At 50.9% G+C, this 23082-nt stretch overlaps 1 protein-coding gene across 1 annotated transcript in view; it reads left to right on the top strand.

The window, feature by feature from the left end:
• The first annotated feature begins 2241 nt into the window (after nucleotides 1-2241).
• The window catches only part of SNX8 (sorting nexin 8), a 42073-nt gene continuing 21232 nt past the window's right edge, over nucleotides 2242-23082 (top strand). Inside the window, exon 1 of the mRNA XM_032605903.1 lies at nucleotides 2242-2368. Within this exon, the coding sequence (XP_032461794.1) occupies nucleotides 2275-2368 (94 nt within the window). The 5' untranslated portion in view covers nucleotides 2242-2274. The remainder of the gene's footprint in view (nucleotides 2369-23082) is intronic.

Consider the following 23082-nt stretch of genomic DNA (forward strand, 5'->3'; position numbering starts at 1 on the left):
CTGCGCACCGCAACGAAGAGTAGCCCCCGCTCGCCACTAGTAGAGAAAGCCCACGCACAGCAACGGAGACCCAACGTGGCCATAAATAAGTAAATGAATAAATAAATTTATTTTAAAAATCAGAAATTCCGTTTTCTATTTACCATTTCCTGAATGAAACAGAAATAGTATAAGGATTAGGCTTCTCTGGCGAGGATCTAAAGAAGTTACAGGCAGGCATACTTCAGTGCACACGCTTCCCAAGCGCTCTCTCACCGTTAGAGATATCTGGCAGTGTAGCCCACAGCTTGTAAGGACTGAACTCCCCCTTCTGGAGGCATTCACAACCAGTCGCGTCGGAACCAGTGGTTCCTTTTTCCTTCCACAGCACGCACGTTTCCAGCCCCAACACCCACTGCACTGTGTGTGGTGTGAGAATCCTGTGTTCTGCTTCTCCATTCAATTCCAGCAGGAACTTTGGAGGGTGGGGATGTCTCCTGGCTATCCCTGTGTGGCGTCCCTTACTCTCCTCTCTCATGCCGTAAAAAATTCCATACCTAGCAAATGCTCAGGAAATGTTTGTGAGAATAAAACAAACTTTCAACTTAGAGCAGTGGCTGCACCTTAGCATCATCCAGGGAACTTTAAAAAAAAAAAAATCCCGTTACCGGGCCATACCCGAGACCAATTAAATCAGAACTCCTGGGGGTGGGCTTCAGGCCGAGTATATTTGAATGCTCCCCAGGTGATGAGTGCCGCCAAGATGCAGGACCACTGAACTGGAGGCCGTGTGACCATATGTCAGGGGTGTTAAAGTAAAATAATAAATGTCATGTGCTGTTATTCTTGAGTAATGTCTGACTTTACACTTGTTTAATGCTTCACAGCTTTCAAGGTGCAGTGAATGTTTAAACATTTAATAAAGATCTTCTAGTCTAGCAGGGGACAGAGATATGTATCAAATAATGCCAGGAAGTTAGAGGGAGGTAGGGGTGGGGGTGGGGGGTGGGGGTGGGGTGGGGTGGGAGGGTGGGGGAATGTGTGTGCCCCAGGCTTGGGAGGGGAGAAAGTGCCGTGCACAGCATTGGATGCAAAACCAGCCTAAAGGAAGCCCATGGTGGCAGGAGGAAACGGCATCCCGCTGTGGCCTGGGAAAGCTGCTGCATGCCCACCTGTGGCAGAGGTACACCGCTTCCTCAGTTGTGCTGGGGCCGAGGATCGTTGTTGGTGCCGGCCCACAAAGAGGTCCGGTAGCTATAGCAAGGAGGACTAACTACCTGGGGAGACTGGGGCCCTTCCTAGGACCCTGACAGGAACCCTGGGCTCTCGATCGCTGTTACCAACTCCCTGGGTGTTTATAGGTGTCCCAGTTTTAGGAGGTCCAAGGTCCGTCCTTTTGAAACCAGGCCCTCCCTAATGGAGCCCTACCAATCGCTCCAGCTTCCTCTTCTGCTCCCACTTTTAGCCTCGGGAAGACCACAGCGTTTGCAGCTGTGTGATGCCTCAGGGCCTTCGTGCCTGCGGGGACCCACTTCCTCCTTCTCCAGCTGAATTCCTCATTCCTCCAGCCTCAGCTCAGGCTCTACTCATCCTGGGATCCCTTCACCCCGGCAGGGCCGGGGGAACCCTCTTGTACGGCGCTCCCACAGCCTTGTTTTGGAAGTCAGGACACTGGATCCATTCGGGTCGCCCGTCTGTCCTCCAGACGGGGAAAGTACCAAATGCATCTTTGTATCCTCAGCACCCGGCACAGGGCCCGCCTGGCCTCCAGGCGACAGTCAGGAGACCTGAGTGAGTGAGCCAGTGAGTGAATGAGTAAGAGGGTGGTAAGTGAACGAACGACTGAATGACAAGGTGGGTAAATGAGCGAATGAGCTAGTGGGTGAATGAATGAGCGGGTGAACGAGTGGGCGGACGAGAGGGTGCGCGTGTGAATAAATGAATGAATGACTGAGTGGGTTGCCTGAGTGAGGGCAGGTGGGGACTGAACGAGTGGGCGAGGGTGCCGGCAGCTAACAGGCGGGCCGGAGCGGCGGACGCGGGAAGGCTGAGCGCGCGCCCGGACCGCGCCACCTGCCCCACCCGGGGCAGTGTGGCCTGGGCGGGACGGGGCGGGACGGGGCGGGGCGAGGCGAGGCGAGGATGGGAGTGGGCGTGGCGAGGTCGGGCGTGGGCGTGGCAGGCCCTGGAGGGCGGGGATAAGCTGGGAGTGGGCGCGGTAGGCCCGGGTGTGGGCGGGGCGAGGCCAGGCAGAGCCCTGGCGGGCGCGGAGGAAGTCACGTGGCGCGCGCTCACATGACTGGCGGCGCGATGGACCTGCTACCCGCGGCGCCAGCAGCTGCAGCGGCTGAGCCGGAGGCAGACGAGGAGGCGGACCCGCCGGCGGCAGGTATGGCAGGCACCCACCAGGCCCCGCGCTGCTCCGGCCAGCGCCCCCCGAGACCCTGAGGCCTTCGGTACTCTTCCTGTCGGCGGGCGGCCCGCGCCCCGCCGGGTTCCCCCTCCCACTCCCGCGTCCACGCCCAGGAGGGCGCGTGGCCGCGCGGCCCAGAGCCGGAGCACCTGTCCGGGTTTGCGCCTCGCCGCGCGCTTCTGCCCGCGTCTCCCCGGGACTGTCCGGGTCCCTGGGGGCCGCAGGGCCCGCCCGCCCCGCGCTTCCTCCTTGCCGGCCTGCCCGCCGCGTGGGGCGCAGTCCCAGGACCTGCCGGGTCTTGGCAAGAACTCTGGCCGCTCAGGACTTTAGTGTTCTCGAACGCCAGCCTTTCGTGTTTCTCCCTGAGTGCTTTTCTTAGCGGATGAGCGTGAGGCGTGCGTTTTCTAGGACGTCCCTGTTTAAAATGGTACCCCCTCTAGTCTTCTAACTGGAGGATAGATGAAGGTGGGTGTTGGCGTGAGTTACTGTTGCTTCTTGGGGGGTGGCGGGGGCCCAAGGTTGGAAGCTCCGGCTGGGCCGTCTGGCGAGGTGTCCCTGAGGAGGCCATGCTTAGAGTTCTGGAGGGCTGCTAGACACTGGATTCATTAGGGAGAAAAGAGGCAGAAGTGGAGTGAAGCTGCTGGGGTTAGGGGTGGCGTTGCGCCGGAGTGGCCCCATTGGCATGAAGTCCCTTGGTGAGTCTGCGTCTAGGGAGCAGTCCCCACCCCGCCACCCCCATTGGTCTTTAGTTACTTTTCCTTTCTCATGTAACTGTGTAAGGAGAAGCATGTGATGGCTCTTGCTCGTGGTTAGAACACTGCGTTCACGAGGTCACACGTTCGAGCCCAGGTGGGCCAGTCGGCCCTCCTGTACCAGGGCCGCACGCTGGGCTACCAGCGTTTGGGTAGGAATGGTTCTTCCCCCAAGGATTGTAAAGCAGCTCAGAGTTCCTGGATGTGATGGTTACTCAGGGGTGTCTTTGCAGGTACAGGGACAGCCCTGACTGTTCCTGCAGGGCTCACCCCCTGTTTGCTATTGTGGTATCATCTACCACAGCTCTCCGAGACTGGCAGCGGGCCTTCCTTGGGGCCGTGGTGATTTTATTAGCCATCCTGGATGGCAGGTGAAATGGTAGAGGAAAAAAACCCCCAAAAACTCTACAACCCAGAGGCAAGTGACTTGTCCACCGTGGGCAGTGTTAAGGGGGCATGTCGTGGTGTGGGTGGTGTTTGGAGGGGCTGGAGTCAGAAAATACAAGTCTTTGAGAATGAATTTTGTCCAGAGATGATATATGTATCTCTCATGCTTTAGCAAAGGTTTACTTTTGACTGTTGAAGAAGCAGTGGCTTATGGGTATACAGCGAATTTCCTCTTCTCTGGTGTTCTGTCCACACAGCCAGAGCCCACCGTTAGTGTTAATCGTGGGGATCGCGGGGGTCTAGGTCTTTGTAGCAGCTTTGGGATTGTCAGGAAAAATTGTGTTCACTGTGGTTTTCAGCCTTAAATTAAGGGTCTTTTATATCATATTCTAATCCCTGGAAGCTTAAGCTATAAATGATAACTCCCTCCTGACAAATTGAACTTTCAGTTGTGCAATACGTGGACAAACACCCAGAACATTATAGATTAAAGTCTCACCCCATTTGCGATCACCTCCTCTTACCAGTTTGGGATGCATCCTCTCATCGCTCTTTTCGTGTCTTATACATATGTGTACTCAGACAACGTACACCTCCTTGTGTGCTGTGCCCGTGTTTCCCTAGTGTAGTGTGTTAGTTTTCTACTGCTGCTGTAACAAATTACCACAAACATAGTGGCTTAAACAGCAAAAATTTATCATCTTACAGTTCTGGAGGTCAGTAGCCCCAAACAGGTTTCCCTGGGCTAAAATCCAGCTGTGGACAGGGCTGCGTTCCTTCTGGAGGCCCTCGGGGAGAAGGCGTTTCTTGGCCTTTTCCAGCTCCCAGATGCCTTCCGCATTCCTTGCCGGAGGATCCCCTGGCTCCAGCTACCGTGGGCCACACCTTTCTTGTCCTGTCACCTCTCTGATTCTCTTTCTTTTGTTCACTTCCTGCACTTTGAAGGACCCCAGCATTACATTGGGCCCAGCTGCTAATCCACATCCTTTGCCCTCCTTTCACAGTCAGCTCATTAGCAGCCTTCATCTACACCTTTAATTGCCCATTTACTGTGGAATCTAACAGCTTCACAGGTTCCAGGGCTTAGGACGTGAGTACCTGTAGGGGCCATTATTCTGCCTTAGATACCCGTAAGGAGTGGAATTGCCGGGTCATAGGGTTGCATATTTTTTGTTTTAACAAATCCTTACAAATTATCCTTTCTGGTGGCTGTTACCAATTTATACCTGTAACAGCAGTGCATCTTTTCCCCATAACCTCGTCACCATTTCATACCATTTTTTAAAAAAACTCCCTTCAGCATTGGAGAAATTAAGAACGTGTTTTATTTTTGTTTTAATCTCTATTTCTTCGATTTTCAGTGAGGTTTAGTTTCTTATAATACTTTGACCTTGTGTGGCCTTCTGAAACGATCGTTCTTATTTTTTGCCCATTTTCTTAAGGGATTGTTTTTTTCTTTGATTTTTAGCAGTTCTTTTTGTATTTTGGACATAAACCTGTGGTGGGTTTTATATTAAAATCATTAACTATCAAAATATCTGACTGGAACACTCTGTTTTCTGACTGTGCAGCAGGAGAGTTTATTTCAGGGCTTGTTTAGAGGTTACAGAGCTCAATGGTTGTGCCTTAGAGGGACAAAGAATGAGTGTGATATGTGCTTGATTGTCTAATCTGATTTTTGCGATTGCATCATACACGGATAAAAAAAATATAGACAGGTTACCACTGTGTATCCCAGCCCTGCTTTCCTACAACCCTGCAGACCTAAACTTGGTTTTTATTTATTGATTGATTTATTCATTGGCCACTCTGTGCGGCTTGGGGGATCTTTGTTCCCTGACCAGGGATTGAACCCGAGCCCTTGGCGGTGCCAGTGCCTCATCCTGACCACTGGACCGCCGGGGAAGTCCCCTAAACTTGGTCGTTAGAACAAGGGAGAATCATCTTCACTTCCATTGGAGCGCCTCCTTGGACGGTACTCCATGCATCCCATTCGGTTAGGAAGCTCTGAGCCGTTTGTCTTCCCAAACCTCTGGCTGCCGCCTGGTTTTCTGTGGGGTCAGGCCTGACCTCTGCTCACCCTGAGCGCCTCCGTGGCCGGCCGCACCCTCTCTGCGCGCCTGCGCGGTTTCCCCGCCCCTGTGCTCCCGCCACCACCCTCGCTGCTGCTGCTCTGCCTGTACACGTCTGTTAGGCAAGTCGTGAGCTGTCACTTGAGATGCGTGCGTTTGACGGATTAAATTATACGCTTAAAGTACCATCTGCATCGGGGCAAAAAACCTTCCTGTCCATTCCTCTCCCTCCGTTACACACATTGCCGTTGTCAACTCCTGACCGGCAGAAACCAGTCTTTTTCTTTACATCCCAGTAGCTAGAATAGTGTCTGCTTTGTGGAAAGGGCTCTGATGTTGGAAAAGAATTACAGTTTTTTTTTTTCCCCCGTGACATGCGGGATCTTAGTTCCCCGACCAGGGATCGAACCTGGGCCTCCTGCAGTGGAAGCTCGGAGTCCTAACCACTGGACCACCAGGGAAGCCCTAGAATTACATTTTTATTGTCAGTGTTTTTAGGATAGAATCACATTTTAGTTTGGTAACAATGGTAGCTATGCAGATATTATTTAAATCGGTGTTAATGGTCTTTGAACTCCGTCTCTTTCTCCCTTTCACACACACACACACACACAATTTGCAAGGTAAAAGGTGTCCATTTGAAGAAAGAGGAACTGAATCACTATTACGTAAACACGTTTTGCCAGAATTTGTGGTTAGCAAGAAAGTGATGTGTTCCGGGTTGGGGAATTCTGTTTTGGTTTATTTTTTCCTTCCTAAGAAAAATGCACCAGAAAAAGAGATGTCTGGCCTGCGGTGTGCTGGGGTGATGGGGAGGGGCTGGAGTGGTGAGATGCTGGAGAGATGTGAGCTGCCTTCTGTGGCCCGCGGTGCATGTTAAGAGGAGCTGCCCTGGTGGTTAGAACCTGGGGCAAGTGAGCAGACAGGCGGCCCGGACCCTCGGGAATTCGAAGAGCTCGACCCTTGACCATTCACGTTACCCTCTGAAGAACTGTAGTGCTTTCATCCTTTGAACGTTTTTGTTGTAGAATCATTCAGAAGTCATAGCCAGACTTGGGGTAGATGTTCTTGGTGAAGGTACCAGTATTAAAACCTCACGTGGGACAGGCGGGCGCAGGAGGGCCCCAGACATGACCTGTGAGTTGAGCTCTAGGGGAAGCTGAGGCCACACTTGGCTCTATTTCCTGCTGGCCAGGTTGTAGGAGGACACACGTGTCCTTCGGGTGTGTGGATAGGCATGTTGGCGGGGGCGGGGGGGGGTCATTCAGCACTCTTAACTCAATTTGGAGTATGTGTGCTAAGCAAAAGGAAAGGGAAATTGCACGACTGATGAATTCCAGGGAAGCTTGGTAGGGACTGGAGACACATCTCTGAGAAGTACATTTACGTGATTTTCTGAGAGTCTTCAACCTGATTTGTGCCAGTGAAGTTCTCTCCGATGAGTCTATGAGTGGACTGTAAGCAGAGCAGTAAGGTTTCACGTGGTATGTGATTTGGCACTTCGAGGAGAATGTTGCTGTACAAGTAAGATAAGCGCAAATACAAACGTCTTGCGAAAGGGAGCTCACCGGTGAGCTGGCAGCTGCTGCGTTTAGTATGTTTCCTTTTTTCCTCTGCACACGCGTTTGACACAGTTAACCTCAGGGTGTATTTACGTTTGGTTTGTTAGTCTGTTCGTCTCGCTTAGCGTTAGTCTACACCACTAAGAAGTTTTCATAATTCTGTATTTGATGTCTGTGTAATAATGAATCAGGGAATGTACGTTTGTGCTTTTCAAGTGCTAACGTTGTAAAATTTGAGCCTTTACGTTGAATCAGTATTAAAAAAAATGTCCTGATGCTTGCACTTGGTAAACAAAGTTTCTCTCCTGCTAAACTAGTTCCCCAACCTAGAGGTGACTGCTGCTGTCAGCTGTGTGTGTTGAATCACAGTTTTAGTAAGCTCAGTTGGTAGGCTTTGAGAGCTAGGGAGACGTCCTTAGGTGATCTCTGCCGTGTCCTGTTAAGTGACCTTTTGCGAATACAAGTACTGAGTCCCAGCACCCTCCACTGAGGATGTTGAAAGAAGCCAGAGAAAATACATACCGTGAGACTCCTCTTTATATTAAGTTCAAAGCCATGCAGAATTAAACTCTGCTTACGCAGGTGATGAAAGTATAAATGAAGAGCAGGTGAAATGGCGTGGAAATGGGGCTGTGGTCGCCTCCGATAGGAGAAAGGAGGGTCTGCGAGGTACAGGTCATGGGGGCTTCCAAGATCCCAGCCATCTTTTAATTTTTGACCTGGATAGTGGTTCTACATGTGTTTGATACATAGTTTTGTTAAACTGTCCATAGACATTTTATACCCGTGTGTGTGTGTGTGTGTGTGTGTGTGTGTGTGTGTCTATTTCACAGTAGAAAATGTTGGGGGAAAACCCAGTGTGTCCCAAATCCTGAGACATTAAGTGGACTTGCTAACAACACAGTTTGACAAGCAAAGGTGGGTGCTGGGGATCTCGTTTTTTTTTTTTTTTTTTTTTTTTTTGCGGTACACGGGCCTCTCACTGTTGTGGCCTTTCCCGTCGTGGAGCACAGGCTCCGGACGCACAGGCCCAGTGGCCATGGCTCACGGGCCCAGCCGCTCCGCGGCATGTGGGATCCTCCCGGACCGGGGCACGAACCCGCGTCCCCTGCATCGGCAGGCGGACTCTCAACCACTGCGCCACCAGGGAAGCCCGGGGATCTCGTTTTAAAACAGTTTTGTGGGAGTGTTGGTCTCCCTTAGTTTTCACTCTCGAGTTAATATTGGAGGTGTATTTATAATGAAATGCATGTTTTGTTGAATTGACATCCACTCCTAATCTCCCTGGCTCTGCTGTTTCCGATGTCTGTGTCTGGGTATTATTGGCGCTGGCCCGGCCTGCTGGCGCGTGCAGGTGTTCCAGTGGCCCCTGGGACCAGCAGGCAGGAGGACCGAGACCCCAGGGCCGCTGGCATCTGTGTGGCAGCGGGAGGGATGTCTGGGAAAGTCACCTGCTGTTGGAAGTATGCAGCTCTGGCAGAGGCCATCTGCTGAGACAGAGAGTCAGGTGATACTCCTGACTTAGCACGGTTAATTATCTTAAGAACAGTAATTTCACCTCCCAGCTCCGGAGAAGTTCCAGTCCAGGCCGGGGGTGCAGGGATTTTCCAAGAACTGGCCACTCACTGCTGGGGTTTCGCACGAAAGGGAGATTTGAAATTGCGTTATCAGCTCTTCAGGACCCAAGGACGGTCTGTACGTGTGCGGGTCTTTATCTCGTGATAGCTTCTGCACACTGAGTGTCCTTCCTAGGACGGACGGTGAAGTAGGGAGTCTTGTGGGAGTTTCTGCAAGAGGTTATAGTTTGCCTCTGCCCCGTGGAAGGGACCTGTTTCCCCTGAGAGGGTCTCTGCTGGGCGCACAGAGTACCCCATTCTCTACCCCCTTGCCGGGAGGGAGTTGTTTCGCGCGTTCTTTGCAGAGCGGTAGCGTTGTGTGGTAGCTGTGATGACTAAGCCTTTCAGAGCACCTGCTGTGTGCCAGATGCCCTTCCTCGTGCCTGACGTGTAAAGCAACTTAATCCTCTCAGTAATGCTAGGAGGCGAGGCGTCTCCCCTCCCCTACTTTACAGATGGGGAAACCGAGGCACGCAGAGGCCGTAAGTTGCCCGGCACCTACAGCTAGCGGATGGCGGAGCTGGAGCGCCGTCCGGCGCGGCTCCGGCCCCCGGTGGGAGGGCTGCCCCGCGGACCCCTTTCAGGACCCCGTCTGGAGGCTTCGCTCCTGACTGCTGTAGCCCGTGCCTCCCGGACGGAGACCCTTCTGTCATCAGAGGGTTTTTCTGAGGGGAGAGGTGGCTCCGTGAGCCTGTGCTCGCAAAGAGCACCCGAGACCTTGTGAGGCGTCGCGTTCTCTCTTCAGAAAGGGAGCGTCAGCGCCGGGCAGCAGTGAGGGTGCGAGCTTGGGCCTCAGCCCTGCACCCCGTCTGCTGAGCATCCCCGAGTTCAGTCCCGGGAGCGGGGCGTCGGCCGGGGGCTTGTCTCCAGCTGGCTTGGGCGTGAAAGCTCTCAAAGAACAGATCGCGTCACGTGCGTTGCGACCCACGGGCCGAGTTCCCCCACCTGTTTGAGATGCTGAGATCACCCTGGTTCACCGGTTTCCGAGTTCTGGGCGGACAGGCACTACGTGAGTCCAGTCTTCGTTGCCTGGAAACTAGGTCTCCACCATTTAGTGCAGAGGTTTGATTGTGGGGGGAAAACTGACTGACTCGTTTGCTTTCTGTGACATTTTTCACGGCTCCTAATTTGTTCATGCCAGTTTCCGAGGCCTTCCGTGTTCTGGTTGATTAATTGCATTCCTGGTCACTTACCCCGCAGGCAGCTGGAAGGCAGGGGCCTTTTTTTTAAAAAAAAAATTAATTTTATTTATTTATTTTTTATACAGCAGGTTCTTATTAGCTATCTATTTTATGCGTATTAGTGTATATATGTCAATCCCAATCCCAGTTCATCCCACCCCCTGCTCCCTCCCCAGGCAGGGGCCTTGTCTCACTCCTTGTGACCCCTTGTGTGGATCAGTAAGTATCTGTTTCAATGGATTTAATTGTATGTCACTTGGCTTGTACTGTTGGGTGATGGCTTGGAATTTTATTAAAGGGACCGAATGAGGCTGCGAACGCAGGTCCTCCGTTTAGCCTCCACTGGGATCGAGACACACTGAGTCTGCCAGATATCCTGGAGCATGTTCACTTTCATGTCTAGAGACCCTAGAAAACGTGAGTCACTTTCAGACGGAACCACCCAGGCCTGCGAGGAGGTTTTTTAAAAAAAGAAAACCAAAGCCAGATTGAATTTAGTTAAACAGAGATGAGTATTCTTTGTGGAACTTTGAACTTCTACTTTGTGAGTTATTCCAAGATTTCCCGAGTTAGCTAAAGTAGTATTCTTTTTAAACTCTGGAAAAAGTCCCTGGGCCTCCCCACATAAAAACATTCCAGAAAGGAGAGACCTAAGAGGCTTTTCGAGGGAGAGACTCAATGAACCCTTTCAGAAGCAGGTTTGGTGAGATTCACGGAGAAGCAGGGGTCCCGTGGCTGCCCTGCGGGTTCCTTTTGCTCCAAGTTGAGTCAGAGGAAATCATCTGATAGGTGACTCCTTTCGGGACTGGGCTTCAGTCTTGTGACGTCCTAAGGAAACAAACCAGTGATTTTCCCCTCTCTTTGTGCTTTGGCCCCTCGACTCTCCCTCGGGAAGGAATAGCCACTTTCGGCCGGAGAAGCCCCATTTGTGTGAACGTGAGTGATTCACGTCCCTGGAGGTCCCAGGGGCAGTCGGCGCTCTGGGGATTCCCAGCAGAGTTTAGGGCGTCACATGTCAGGGGACCCAGTGCTTGAGGGAGCCACGTCCCCTGGCCAGCAGTTCATTCGCTGTGTGGTTTCATCTGGGCACAGGTCCTGTAAAAGCCAGCCGCGTGCTAGATGCCTTCACGTATAAACATATATTTAACATTCTTGTAGCCAGCCAGTAACGTAGACGGTATTGTCCTCATTTTAGAGAGGAGAAAACTGAGTGCAGAGAGGTGGGCGGCTCGCTCACAGCAGGGTTTGCGCTGAGACCCTCTGACCCCTGGCCCAGGTGTGGGGTGTGCCTGCCCCTGCGCCTCTCCTCGTTGTGGGCCTCGAATGAGGCCCTGTGAGTTAAGGAGGCAACAGGGGTCTGGTGTCATCGGGTAACCTGATGCGAGTTCAGGCCCCACATGTCACCTGGCTGACTCTGACCAGGCAGGCGGGCCATGCTGCCGGCTGGGCCTCCAGTTTTCACGTCTGTGAAATGGGGTCACAGTACCTACTTAGACTGTTTGTAGGACTCAAGAGGTGTTCTGTAAGCACCCAGAAGGTTCAGACACTGGTCATGGCCCTTGCTGTAGTGGTGGTCGATACGGCACACAGCCGTCCAGGTGACCGTCTTCTTCCCTGCCTTTGAATTCCTGGGAAGGGGTAGAAGAGGGGAAAGCACTTTATTCAGGGGAACCGGACTGGTTTCTTAGCTCTCAGTGGCTGCTTCCACTTCGACTGACTTGCAGCTTCAGGCCACCCCACGGAGGTCCACAGGGTCCTGAGTGTGGCCGCTTGAAGTTTCTGTGGCAACATCACCAGCTCAAATTTTCTTACCTGTGCCTGAAACCCAACCAAAGGATGTCACAGGTAGATGGTATTTTCCCTTCTTAGCAGACCCCTTCTTTAAGATTGCGAGCTGTGTTCCAGGCACAGCGCTGGGGTGGGAGGATACTTAGTTTGTATTCACAAGAGCTAGAGAGAAGAAGAGAAGGAATTCATAAAGCGTTTTTAAAAGCTTTATTGAGATACAACTCACCCATTTCAAGGGTACAGTTCAGTGGTTTTCAGTGTGTTCCAGGAGTTCCGCAGCCTTCGCCACAATTGACTGTACAGCCCTGTCATCACCCCGTACCCGTTAGTCGTCACTCCCCATACCGCCAACCCCCGCTTCCCCCAGCCTAGACAACCACTGCTCTTTCTGTCTCTGTAGATTTGCCTGTTCTGGAAATTTCATATAAATAGAACCATATAATTTGTGGTCCTTTGTGACTGACTGTTTCACTCAGCACAGGGTTTTCAAGGTTCATCCATGTTGTAGCGTGGGTCGGTACTTCATTTCTTTTTATGGCTGATTAACATTTCGTTGTATGGATAATTCACATTTTACTTACCCATTAATCAGTCCGTGGACATTTGGGCTGTTTCCATGTTTTGGCTGTTATGACCAATGCTGACGTGAACATTCATATACAAGTCTCCGTGTGGGCATAGGGTTTCATTTCTCGTGGGTGTACACCTAGGGGTGGAATCATTGGGTCACATGGTAACCCATGTTTAACCTTTTGAGGAACTGCCGGACTGTTTCGCAGCAAACTTTGAGCGTTCCGGCTTCTCCACATCCTCACCAGCATTTGTTATTGCCGTTTTGATTATATCCATCCCGGTGGGTGGAATCTCACGTGGTTGGTCATCTTCTCATGTGCTTGTTGGCCTTTTGTACGTCTCCTTTGGAGAAATGTCTATTCAAATCCTTTGTCCATCTTTAAAATTTGCCTTTTTTTTTTTTTTTTTTTTGGCGGTACGCGGGCCTCTCACTGTTGCGGCCTCTCCCGTTGCGGAGCACAGGCTCCGGACGCGCAGGCTCAGCGGCCACGGCTCACGGGCCCAGCCGCTCCGCGGCATGTGGGATCTTCCCGGACCGGGGCACGAACCCGTGTCCCCTGCATTGGCGGGCGGACTCTCAACCACTGCGCCACCAGGGAAGTCCGGTAATTTGTCTTTTTAAAAAACTTGAGTTATAAGAATTCTTTATGTATTTTAGACCCAAGTCCCTTATCAGATACATGGTTTACAGATGTTTTCTCCATTTCTGTGGGTTGTCTTTATACTTTCTTCATGGTATCTTTTACAGCACACCAGTTTTTAACTTTGACGAAGTTCAGTTCATCTATTTTGTTCTTCAGTTGATGCATTTGGTGTCATTCCTAAGAAGGCTTTGCCTAACCCAAGGTCATAAAGATTTACTCCTATATTTTCTGCTGAGAGTTTTGTAGTTTTAGCTCTTACATTTAGGGCTGTGGTCCATTTGGAATGAGTTGCTGTGTATGGTGTGAGGAAGGGGTCTGGTGTCCTTCTGTGGCATTTGGAAACCCGGTTGTCCATCATAAAGAACTCTTGGGGTGCACGTGCTGTGTGCCACCCTGTGCTAGGCGGTATTAGGGAATCAAAGCGCCCTGGAGGGGGTTATGTGGTGTGTGGGAGAAACCCGGGTCCGAGATGGGTTAGGGCGTCCAAGCCAATCACAAGTTAGGAAAGCTCAGCTAGGGCGTCCAAGCCAATCACGAGAGCAGGAAGAGGGGCAGCGACTGCAGCTGGGGCCCGGGAGACACTTCCCTGCTGAAGGGGCGTCTGAACTGAGCTTCGGAGGCTGGCCGGGATTCAGTTTGGGAATTCTCAGCTAATGAGTACCAGAGGGCTTGGAGGGACCTTAAGAGAGAGTTTATATCTTGCTTCAAGGTAAAAAACACTTAAACCTTCGCAGGAAGGTGAAAAACCTTCGTCTCTTGCTGTGTAGGTTGGTTACCCTCAAGACACGTTACAGCTTTCTGTAATCAGGGGTCTTGCCGTCTCTTCTTTGGGGGGATAAAAGGATATAGCTGTAACCTGGTAGAGAGGCCATGGGGCGGGGTGGGAGGATGTCACCGCCACCTTGAGGGTGTCACTGCTCCAGGGCTCCGCGTGGCCGTGCGTGTTAACAGCTGTCCTGTGTGAGCAGCTCTTCCTTCTTGCTGCAGCTCACCGAGGCGCGGTTCCTGTCACTGGTGAGGCCTGAGTGCGACTTGCGTGGGTGGGGCGGGCATGGGGCTGGCACCCTGCCTAGGGGAACAGAGCAGGCCTTCTTGCTGCCGCGAATCGGAGTCCTTCTTTCCATCCACAAATGCTCACTGAGCGCTCACTGTGGTTGCCGGGCACTGTTGTCGGTCGCTGGGATACTAACTGTGAACCATATAAACAGAAAGGCCTGCTCTCGAGGGGCTGATGTTCTCGTAGCGGGAGGTGGCCAGTACTCGGCACACGCAGGGAGTCGTTGACGCAAGGGGGCAGCTAGGGCGCAGGGCCGTTGTCCCTGAGGAAATGGCACTGAGAGTGAATTTTGCACCAGGATTCGAAGGAGGTGGCCTGGTGGATTTCTGGGAGGAGAACCCTGGCAGAAGGGACGACAGGTGAAGGCGCCCGGGCCAGCAGCGGCGCGCTGCGTTCACGGGGCGGCCGGGCAGCTGGTGTGGCAGGAGAGAGGGGAGCAGGCGGGCGGGGGATTTGCCGGCCGAGAAAGGTGAAGGGGCGTTTTGAGGGGGCGGTGGTGGAGCTGGGGAAACCCCACGTTCGGAGCTATTCTTAGTGGTTGCCATTCTGATCCTCAGTTAGGAAACTTTAGTTTTTTTTGTAATGCTGCCAGGAAACACGCACAGATCACTGAGGTGACTGCAGTGACTCTCCAGGGGGGTTTTCTGAAGAGCGTGCTGGTGATGTAGTGTGGTTCACGTGGGGAGATAAAAGCCTTTTGGGAAGCGTCTGTGAGCAGGAAAAAAATGTGAAATTCTTTAGGAGTGGATTCTAAGGATAGAATAAAAAATAGGGCAAACTATTTTGTGAACAGTGATATTCTTCATGCTGTTTTTAAGGGCAGAAAGCAGTTAGGAGAACGGCTAAGTGATTTTGAGTTCCGTATCTAAGTTATTATTCAGTCTTTACAGGTAATAGTCTTAATACCTTCGAAAATACGGAGCAGTGTTGTAAGAGGAGAGAACTCAAGGTAAACATGGCAGATGAATTGCGACTGTATTCAAGAGTCAAGGGCCCAGAAGGGCGAGGAAAACCGGACGGAAAGAGTGAGTGTCGGCCAGCACGGCCAGCACGGGAGGCAGCTGGAACCCCTGCTGCTGGGAGCGTAAACTGGCTCAGTTACTTGGAAACTGGAATTATTTACGGAGCTGCACATACGAAACCCCAGGATCCAGTAATTTCACTCTCAGGAATGTACCGAACAGAAATGCGTACATGCGTCCGCCAGCGTGCCGCTGCTGGCGTGTGCGTAGCAGCAGGGTGTGAAGCTGCCCAGACGCCGCGCGGCCGCAGGATGAGTAATAGGCCCCGGCTGATCACACCGCGGGATCCACGGCAAGAAAATGGACCGCCTGTACCCCGTGAGCCACGCGGACGGGTTGTACACACCAAGAGTGGAAGAAGTCAGAAACAGAGGAACTCAGGACTTGAGTCCACGTGTGTGGTGTCAATAAAGAGTCAGGCAGAGGTAACCTGTGGCTTTAGAAGTCTCTCCCTTGGGGAGAAGGGAGCGTGAGGGGTACCTTCCTTTATCCAGGTGCCGTTACCCTGCTGTGGAAATTCATTGAGCTGAACAGTTTTGAGATGTCCGCTTCTCTGTAAGCGCGCTCTGTTTCAATATAAAAGGGTTTTAAAAGCCAGTGGGAAAAGAAAGGAATTGTATGTTTGTTGTACATAATGAAACACAATGTTTGCATGGACTTCCTGGACACTTATGTAGAGAAAGTGCACAGACCTGCCTGGAAATCGTACCCATCAACTCTAGGATAGTGGTTACTTTGGAAGAGGAAAAAGGGGGTCGGGAGGGTGGTGTGCATCTGTAACATTTTGTTTATTAAAAATTCTTTTCAGCAAAAAATAAGGCACAATGTCCCCTTTAGTGAAATCTTGGTGGATACATGGGTTCTGATATTTCCTGTATTTTCCTGTATGTTTGAAGTATTTCACAACAAAAATACATGTATTTAAAAGGATAGGATTGAAGTGAAATAGTTTTCAAAGTGATTATCTGACTGGCTAGGAATTTAGGAGGTTTTTGCTTCTACAGAAAAGTTGAAGGAAACGTGGTCATGGAAGCTTGGAAACATGCTTGGTATTTGACAATTGTGTCATATCACAACCCTATACACGTGGAGGGTAATGAACACGGATGTATATAGATTGTTGGGTTGGAGAGATTTTATTTCAATATTTTTGTTTTAAATGGATTTTTAAAAATTTATTTATTTATTTATGGCTGTGTTGGGTCTTCGTTGCTGCACGCAGGCTTCAGTAGTTGTGGCTCGCGGGCTCAGTAGTTGTGGCGCACGGGCTCTAGAGCACAGGCTCAGTAGTTGTGGCACACGGGCTTATTAGTTGCTCCGCGGCATGTGGGATCTTCCCGGACCAGGGCTTGAACCCGTGTCCCCTGCATTGGCAGGCGGATTCTTAAACACTGCGTCACCAGGGAAGTCCCCTTATTTCACGTTACATAAAATAGGTTATTAAAAGAAAAGTAAACCTTAAAGTTGATGAAATTGAGGCCATGCACAGTTTGTTCAGTCGAGCTCCTGAGTTAGGGACAATCAAAAGCTGGCTGGTGATGGATCACTTTTTAGGGCGAGCTGACCACAGGTGGGGCAGCTCTGCTTCCTGGCGTTTGGGGGGCGTTCCTGACATTCCCTGGCCATGGAGCTGCTGAATGCTCGTTTCTGAGGCCATGGCCACGATAGGGATGAGGAAACTTCTGCTTCCATTTCCTGAGAACGGTTTGTTAACTGCAGAATAACAGTGTAGCTTAGAGAAGTTTTCAAAGGTTGAAACAGTTTCATGAGCCTGAGAAGGAATGTTCAGGTTGAAAATGGTGTCTGCTGACCCCGTTTCATGTTATTTCGGTGAAAAGGTTGTCGTCTGGAAGGTCGTTGGTTCCGCATTTGACGAGTGCAGAAAGTACGGCGGCAGCATTTGTGCACATCTGCGTTTTGTTAGATGAGGGACACGGGTCTGGGTGAGGCCCTGAATTCCTCCCCTCTGGTCGCCCTGTGACACTGGTTCCCGCGCTGTGGCCCCTAGATCAGCAGCAGCATCTGGGAACTTGTTACAAATTCAGATTCTTAGGCCCCACCCTATACTCTGGGACTGGGGCCCAGCAATCTGTGTTTTTTTAAGTGTAAAATATACATAATGTAAAACTTTAACCGTTTTTAGGTGTACGGTTCTGTGGCATTAAGTACATTCATATTGTCATGCCTCCTTTGATACTATCCATCTCTAGAACTTACTCATCCTGCAAGATGGAAACTCGGCCCCATTGAACACTCCCTCTCCATCCTCCTGTCCCGCAGCTCCAGGTCCCCACCATCTGCTTTCTTTTTCTATGAATTTGCTCTAGGGACCTCACGTGAGTGGAATCATACATTGTCTTTTATTTTATTTTATTTTTTTGCGGTACATGGGCCTCTCACTGCCGTGGTCTCTCCCGTTGTGGAGCACAGGCTCCGGACGCGCAGACCCAGCATCCATGGCTCACGGGCCCAGCCGCTCCGCGGCATGTGGGATCTTCCCGGATTGGGGCACAAACCCGCGTCCCCTGCATCGGCAGGCAGACTCTCAACCACTGCGCCACCAGGGAAGCCCCATACATTGTCTTTTTGTGTCTGGCTTATTTCACTGGACATGATGTCCTCAAGGTCCATCCACGATGTAGCGTGTGTCAGTACTTCCTTCTTTTTTAAGGCTGAATAGTGGTCCATTGTGTGGACGGACCGCATTCTGTGGATGCATTCATCTGTCCGTGGACATTTGGGTAGTTCCACCTTTTGACTACTGTGAATAATACTGCATTGAACATGGTTGTGCAAATATGTCTTCCAGTTCCTGCTTTCAGTTCTTTTGGGTACAGACCCAGAAGTGGAGTTGCTGTCTCCTGTGGGGATTCCATATTTAATTTTTTGAGGAACTGCTGCACTGTTTCCCACGGTGGCTGCACCAGCTTTTACGGCCCCACCAGCCACACACGAGGATTCCAATCCCTCCACGCCCTTGCCAACACTTTTCTTTTTTTTTCTTTTTTTTTTTTTTTTGCGGTACGCGGGCCTCTCACTGCCGTGGCCTCTCCCGCCACGGAGCACAGGCTCCGGACGCTCAGGCCCAGCGGCCATGGCTCACGGGTCCAGCCGCTCCGCGGCACGTGGGATCCTCCCGGACCGGGGCATGAACCCGCGTCCCCTGCATCGGCAGGCGGACTCTCAATCACTGCGCCACCAGGGAAGCCCCCTCTTCTTCTTTTGGTAAGAGCTGTCTTCACCTCCAGTGTGCGGCGAGCCCGCAGGTGATCCTGAGGCGTGCCCAGTCTGGAGACTTCAGCTCCTGTGGCTGTGCTGTGTCTCGCTTTGCACTGAGGGGTGCTCTGCCAGCAGGGAGGACCCCGGGCTGCCTGGGCTGAGCGGGGTTAGGAGGTTCTCCTAGCGCTTAGAGCAGCACCCCACTCGAGCCGGCATGGATCGTGTGGGGCAGCCAGGCTGGCCTTGGCCCCCGTGGGTGGCGCCCAGTGCTCACTGTGCGGGGTCTCCCAGTCTGGACTTCCGTGCTGGTCAGCATTTGCTGAGGTTTGCTCAGATAAAGCAAGGGTGTGTGCGAGGCAGAGTGGTTTATTCAGCAAATCCTGTTTGTTTCCCAAAGCTTTGGGAGTAAGGGCCCCAGACGTTAGCTGCTAACAGAACACGTGGGGTTAGACGTCTTGGGATGCATCCCAGTGGCAGGATTACTGCCTAAAGGTTCTCATGGAAGTGTGTTGGGAAGGATAGTTGGTCTGTGTGTGTGTTTGAAGTTTCATTGCTTTGATTTGCGGATAACCGACTTGGAGAATCCCAGAATCTCAGAGCTGAATGGGTGTCAAATACTCTAGCTGGATGTTTCCCTTTCCATGCTGTGTGACCTTGGGGTCACCCAGTGCGCTGGTGGCTGGCCTGGGAGTGATGCAGCTCCTTGTCACTGTCACCCTGGAGCCAGCGGAACGAGATATCCAGAGAGGAGGGGAGTGTGAGGCTCGGCCACACTGACCGTGAGGCCCTGACCCGTGGGCCAGCCCAGAGCCGAGGGCCCGACACCTGTTGTCGTGGGGGAGCACGTGCTAAGTTTTGCTCTGCAGACTTAGAGACTCTCTTGGGTTTGGAACACATGAGGTCTGGGCTGGAGCCAAGGGTTCCCGAATGTGTCGGGAGCTGGCTATCTGAGCTCTGCTGTCTCGTTCTGTGCCCACAAGGGCCATCCGTGTGGGCCAGCGTTAGCCCGATTCTCAGCCTGCGGGTCTGAGAGCTGCCTCCTGGCCCAGTGTCAGGACAGTGGGTGGCTTTTCGAGGCCAGGGGACCCCACGGTAGAGTAGTTTTGTGCTGGGAAGTTTGGAGGGGACACCCTTGGAGAGGCCTGTTGGAAAGCTCAGAGGCTGTCACTCGCCAGCCACACTGCTGGGGACGTCGGAGGCTGGATTTCCGCCCATGTCCTCGAAGGTCAGAGCCAGCCTTTGCCCACCACCGTTCATCAGGGGCCTGGCTGGCCTCTCTTGTCCGAGCTGTTTCATCTCTGAGGGGGCTGGCTTGGGGGACGGTGCCTCTTCCAGGCCCTGGTCTTATGGGGCTGCTTAAACTGGTGTAGGAGGCTCCATTGGATAAGAGTCTTAAAGTCCTGCCGGTGACCTTGACATCGACACCCTTGGTAAACCAGAATCTCCTCCCCGCATTCCTGCCCTTTCATCAGCGTGTGGTCCATCACACGACAGTGCGGCCTGTCTGAAATGGCCTTTTTCCCTTCTTTTTTGCTCTTCAGTTTTTTTTTTCTTTGAAAATATGGTTGTCTCAGTTTAGTAAGTTGATGTTTGGGATGGTGGCTTTCTTGTGATTGAAACTTCTGCAAAGGGGTTGTTCTCAAGGTGGTTGAGAGTCATGTCTTTGGTTTAAAATGTGTCTTTTGAGTTGTCTTTTAAATCCTCCGGTGATCAGAGTTCACATTTCTCAGAAGCATGTGATCGTTTGGTAATCATTACTGAGCTTACGTTCTGTCTTGGGACATTATCTTATGTTAATCATCAGGAAAATCATAAAGTTTTCTCTGTTGAGCATGTATGAGCTTTTATCTTACATAAAAATGTTAATAGAGACCCCCGTGCTCTTCCAGTGATCTTTCCCCCATTAATTGAAGTCTTCCTCCGTTCTTTTGTTACAGCTTTCTTCTACATTAAATAAGTATTTTCTAGTGTTCCATTTACATTCCCACATGGTTTTGGCTATTATACTTTTTGGGGGTTATTTTCTTGGTGATTGCCGTGGGAGTTACAGCTCCCATATTTAAAACAGTCTAGTGAGTCATTTCTCTCCTGTTGCTTTCAGGGTTTTCTCCTTGTACAGTTTGAACGGCTTCCTTATGATGCGTCTAAGTGTGGATCTCTTCCGTGTATCCTAGTTGGGACCTTTTGAGTCTTGGGTTATTTAAATCACATTTGGCCATTACTTATTCAGGTGTTCTCTCTAAACCTTTCTCCTCTGGGGATTTTTGTTAAGATTATGCTGATATGCTTGGCGTGTCCCACACGTCTCTGAGGAGCGGTTCATTTTTCTGCATCCTTTTTCCTTTCTGTCCATCAGACTGGAAAAAACCATCTCAATTGACCCAACCTCAGGTTTGCTGGTTCTTCTTTCTGCTCACTCCGATCTGCTGTTGTGACTCTGGTGAATTTTTCAGCTATTGAACTTTTCAGCTCCAGAATTTTTCTCTGTTTCTTTTTTTTATAATTTCTGTCTGTTTATTGATATTCCCTGTGAGTGAGATGCTGTTCTCATACTTTCCCTTAGTTCTTTAGAGATGGTTCCCTTTAGTCCTTTGAACGTATTTCAAATAGCTGATTTAAGGTCTTTAATAGGTTCAGTACCTAGGCTTTTTCAAGGACAGTTTCTGTTGTGTGTGTGTCCCCCCCCCCCCCCCCACCCTTTGGTACTGCCTTCTTGTTTCTTTGCATGTCTTAGAGACTTTTGTTGAAGACTGGACAATTTAAATAATGTAGCTGGCACTTCCCTGGTGGTGCAGTGGTTGAGAACCTGCCTGCCAATGCAGGGGACACGGGTTGGAGCCCTGGTCCGGGAAGATCCCACATGCTGCGGAGCAACTAAGCCCGTGTGCCACAACTACTGAGCCTGCGCTCTAGAGCCCGTGCGCCACAACTACTGAGCCCACGAGCCACAACTACTGAGTCCGCGTGCCACAACTACTGAAGCCCGCGTGCCTAGAGCCCGTGCTCCACAATAAGAGAAGCCACCACAATGAGAAGCCTGCCCACCGCAGCAAAGTGTAGCCCTAGCTCGCTGCAACTAGAGAAAGCCCTCATGCAGCAACGAAGACCCAATGCAGCCCAAAAATAAATGTTAAAAAAAAAAAATAATGTAGCATCTCAGGAAATGTTTTCCCTCCAAGGTGTTGTTGCTCTTTGTTGTAGCTTGTTTGTTTAACAACCTTTCTGGACTAATTCTGTAAAGTTTATAGTGTGAGTTTCCTGGGGCTGCTGTAAGAAAGCACCGCAGAGTGGGTGGCTTAAGACAACAGAAATGTCTTGTCCCACAGTTGTGGAGGCCAGAAGTTTGAAGTCAAGGTGCAGCAGGGTCATGCTCCCTCTGGAGCCTGTCGGGGTGGATTCTTCCCACCTCCTCTAGCTCCTGGCGGTGGCCAGCCATCCTGGGCGTTCCTGGATTTGCAGGTGCAGCTCCTCAGCCTCTGCCGTCCTGTGGCCTCCTGTCTGTGTGTCCATGTGTCTGTGTCTTCATGTGGTCTCTTGCTCTTACAAAAACTCCGGTCATGTTGGATGAAGGCCCACCCCACTCCACTCTGACCTCATTTTGACTTAACTAATTATTGCATCAGTAAATGTACCCTGGATTGCCACAAACCTTTAGTCACTTCCCAGTGTCCTGAAAAAGCTGATTTCTGACGATTTTGCTAGTGTCCTCGTTGCTTTTGTGGAGGAGAGGATTTTTGGTGGTCCTTACTCTGCCTTTCTTATTGACGTCGCCTACCTTTTATACTTGAAGAGTTTGTAGAGCTATCATTTACGTGCCAGGCGGTTTACTCATTGGAAGCACGTGATACGGTGGTCTTTAGTATACGTACAGTTGCGCAAGCATCGCCGTAGTCGATTTGAGAACATTTTATCGCGCCTCTTCACCAGTCACTCCCCCACCTCCCCCCATCCCCTCCGTGCCCTGCACCCCCCAACCCTCTCCCCAGCCACATGCAAGCGCTAAGCCACTGTCTGTTTCTGTAGGTTGGCCTCTTCTGGGTGTTTCAGGTAGATGGAATCATCCCATATGTAGTCTTTTATGACTGGCGGCTCTTCACTTGCTGTCGTGTTTTCAGGGTTCATCCATGGCGTAGCATGAATGTGTACATGCTGAATAATATTCCATTGCGTGCATAGACCGCTTTTGTTCACCCATTCATCAATTGATGGACATCTGGGTTTTTCCCCTTCGGCTCTTATGAGTCATGCTGCTGTGGACATTTGTATACAGGTCTTTGTGTGGACACACACGTTCATTCCTCCTGAGTGTATACCTAGGAGTGGAGTTGCTGGGTCATAGAGTAACTCTGTTTCTAACCTTCTGAGGAACTGCTAGATCGTTTCTGAAGGCAGCTGCACCTGCCAGCATATGTGAGGGTTTTCCGCATCCTCACCAGCGCACAGTGTAATCTTTTTTTTTTTTGTTTTTTTAACTGGAGTCAACATAGGGCATCATCTTAGTATGGCTGTGATTTGCATTTCCATGACGGTTAGTGACATCGAGCATTTTTTTCTGTACTTCCTGGCCATTTGTACATCTTTGGAGAAATGTCTGTGTAAACCCTTTGCCCATTTTTAAACTGGATTATTTGTCTGTGTTTTTACTGAGTTGTAAGTTCTTTGTATATTCCAGATACAAGTCCTTTATCAGATGTATGGTTTGCACGTATTTTCTCTGATAAAAATATTCTCCCCCATTACCTTTTTAGCTTTATTGTTTCCTGTTTTTCCACATATTCTGTGCTCTAGTTAAGATTTCGCTTTTCCCCAGAGGTGCT

Source organism: Phocoena sinus, chromosome 15 (genome assembly GCF_008692025.1).
Source record: "Phocoena sinus isolate mPhoSin1 chromosome 15, mPhoSin1.pri, whole genome shotgun sequence".
NCBI lineage: Eukaryota > Metazoa > Chordata > Mammalia > Artiodactyla > Phocoenidae > Phocoena > Phocoena sinus.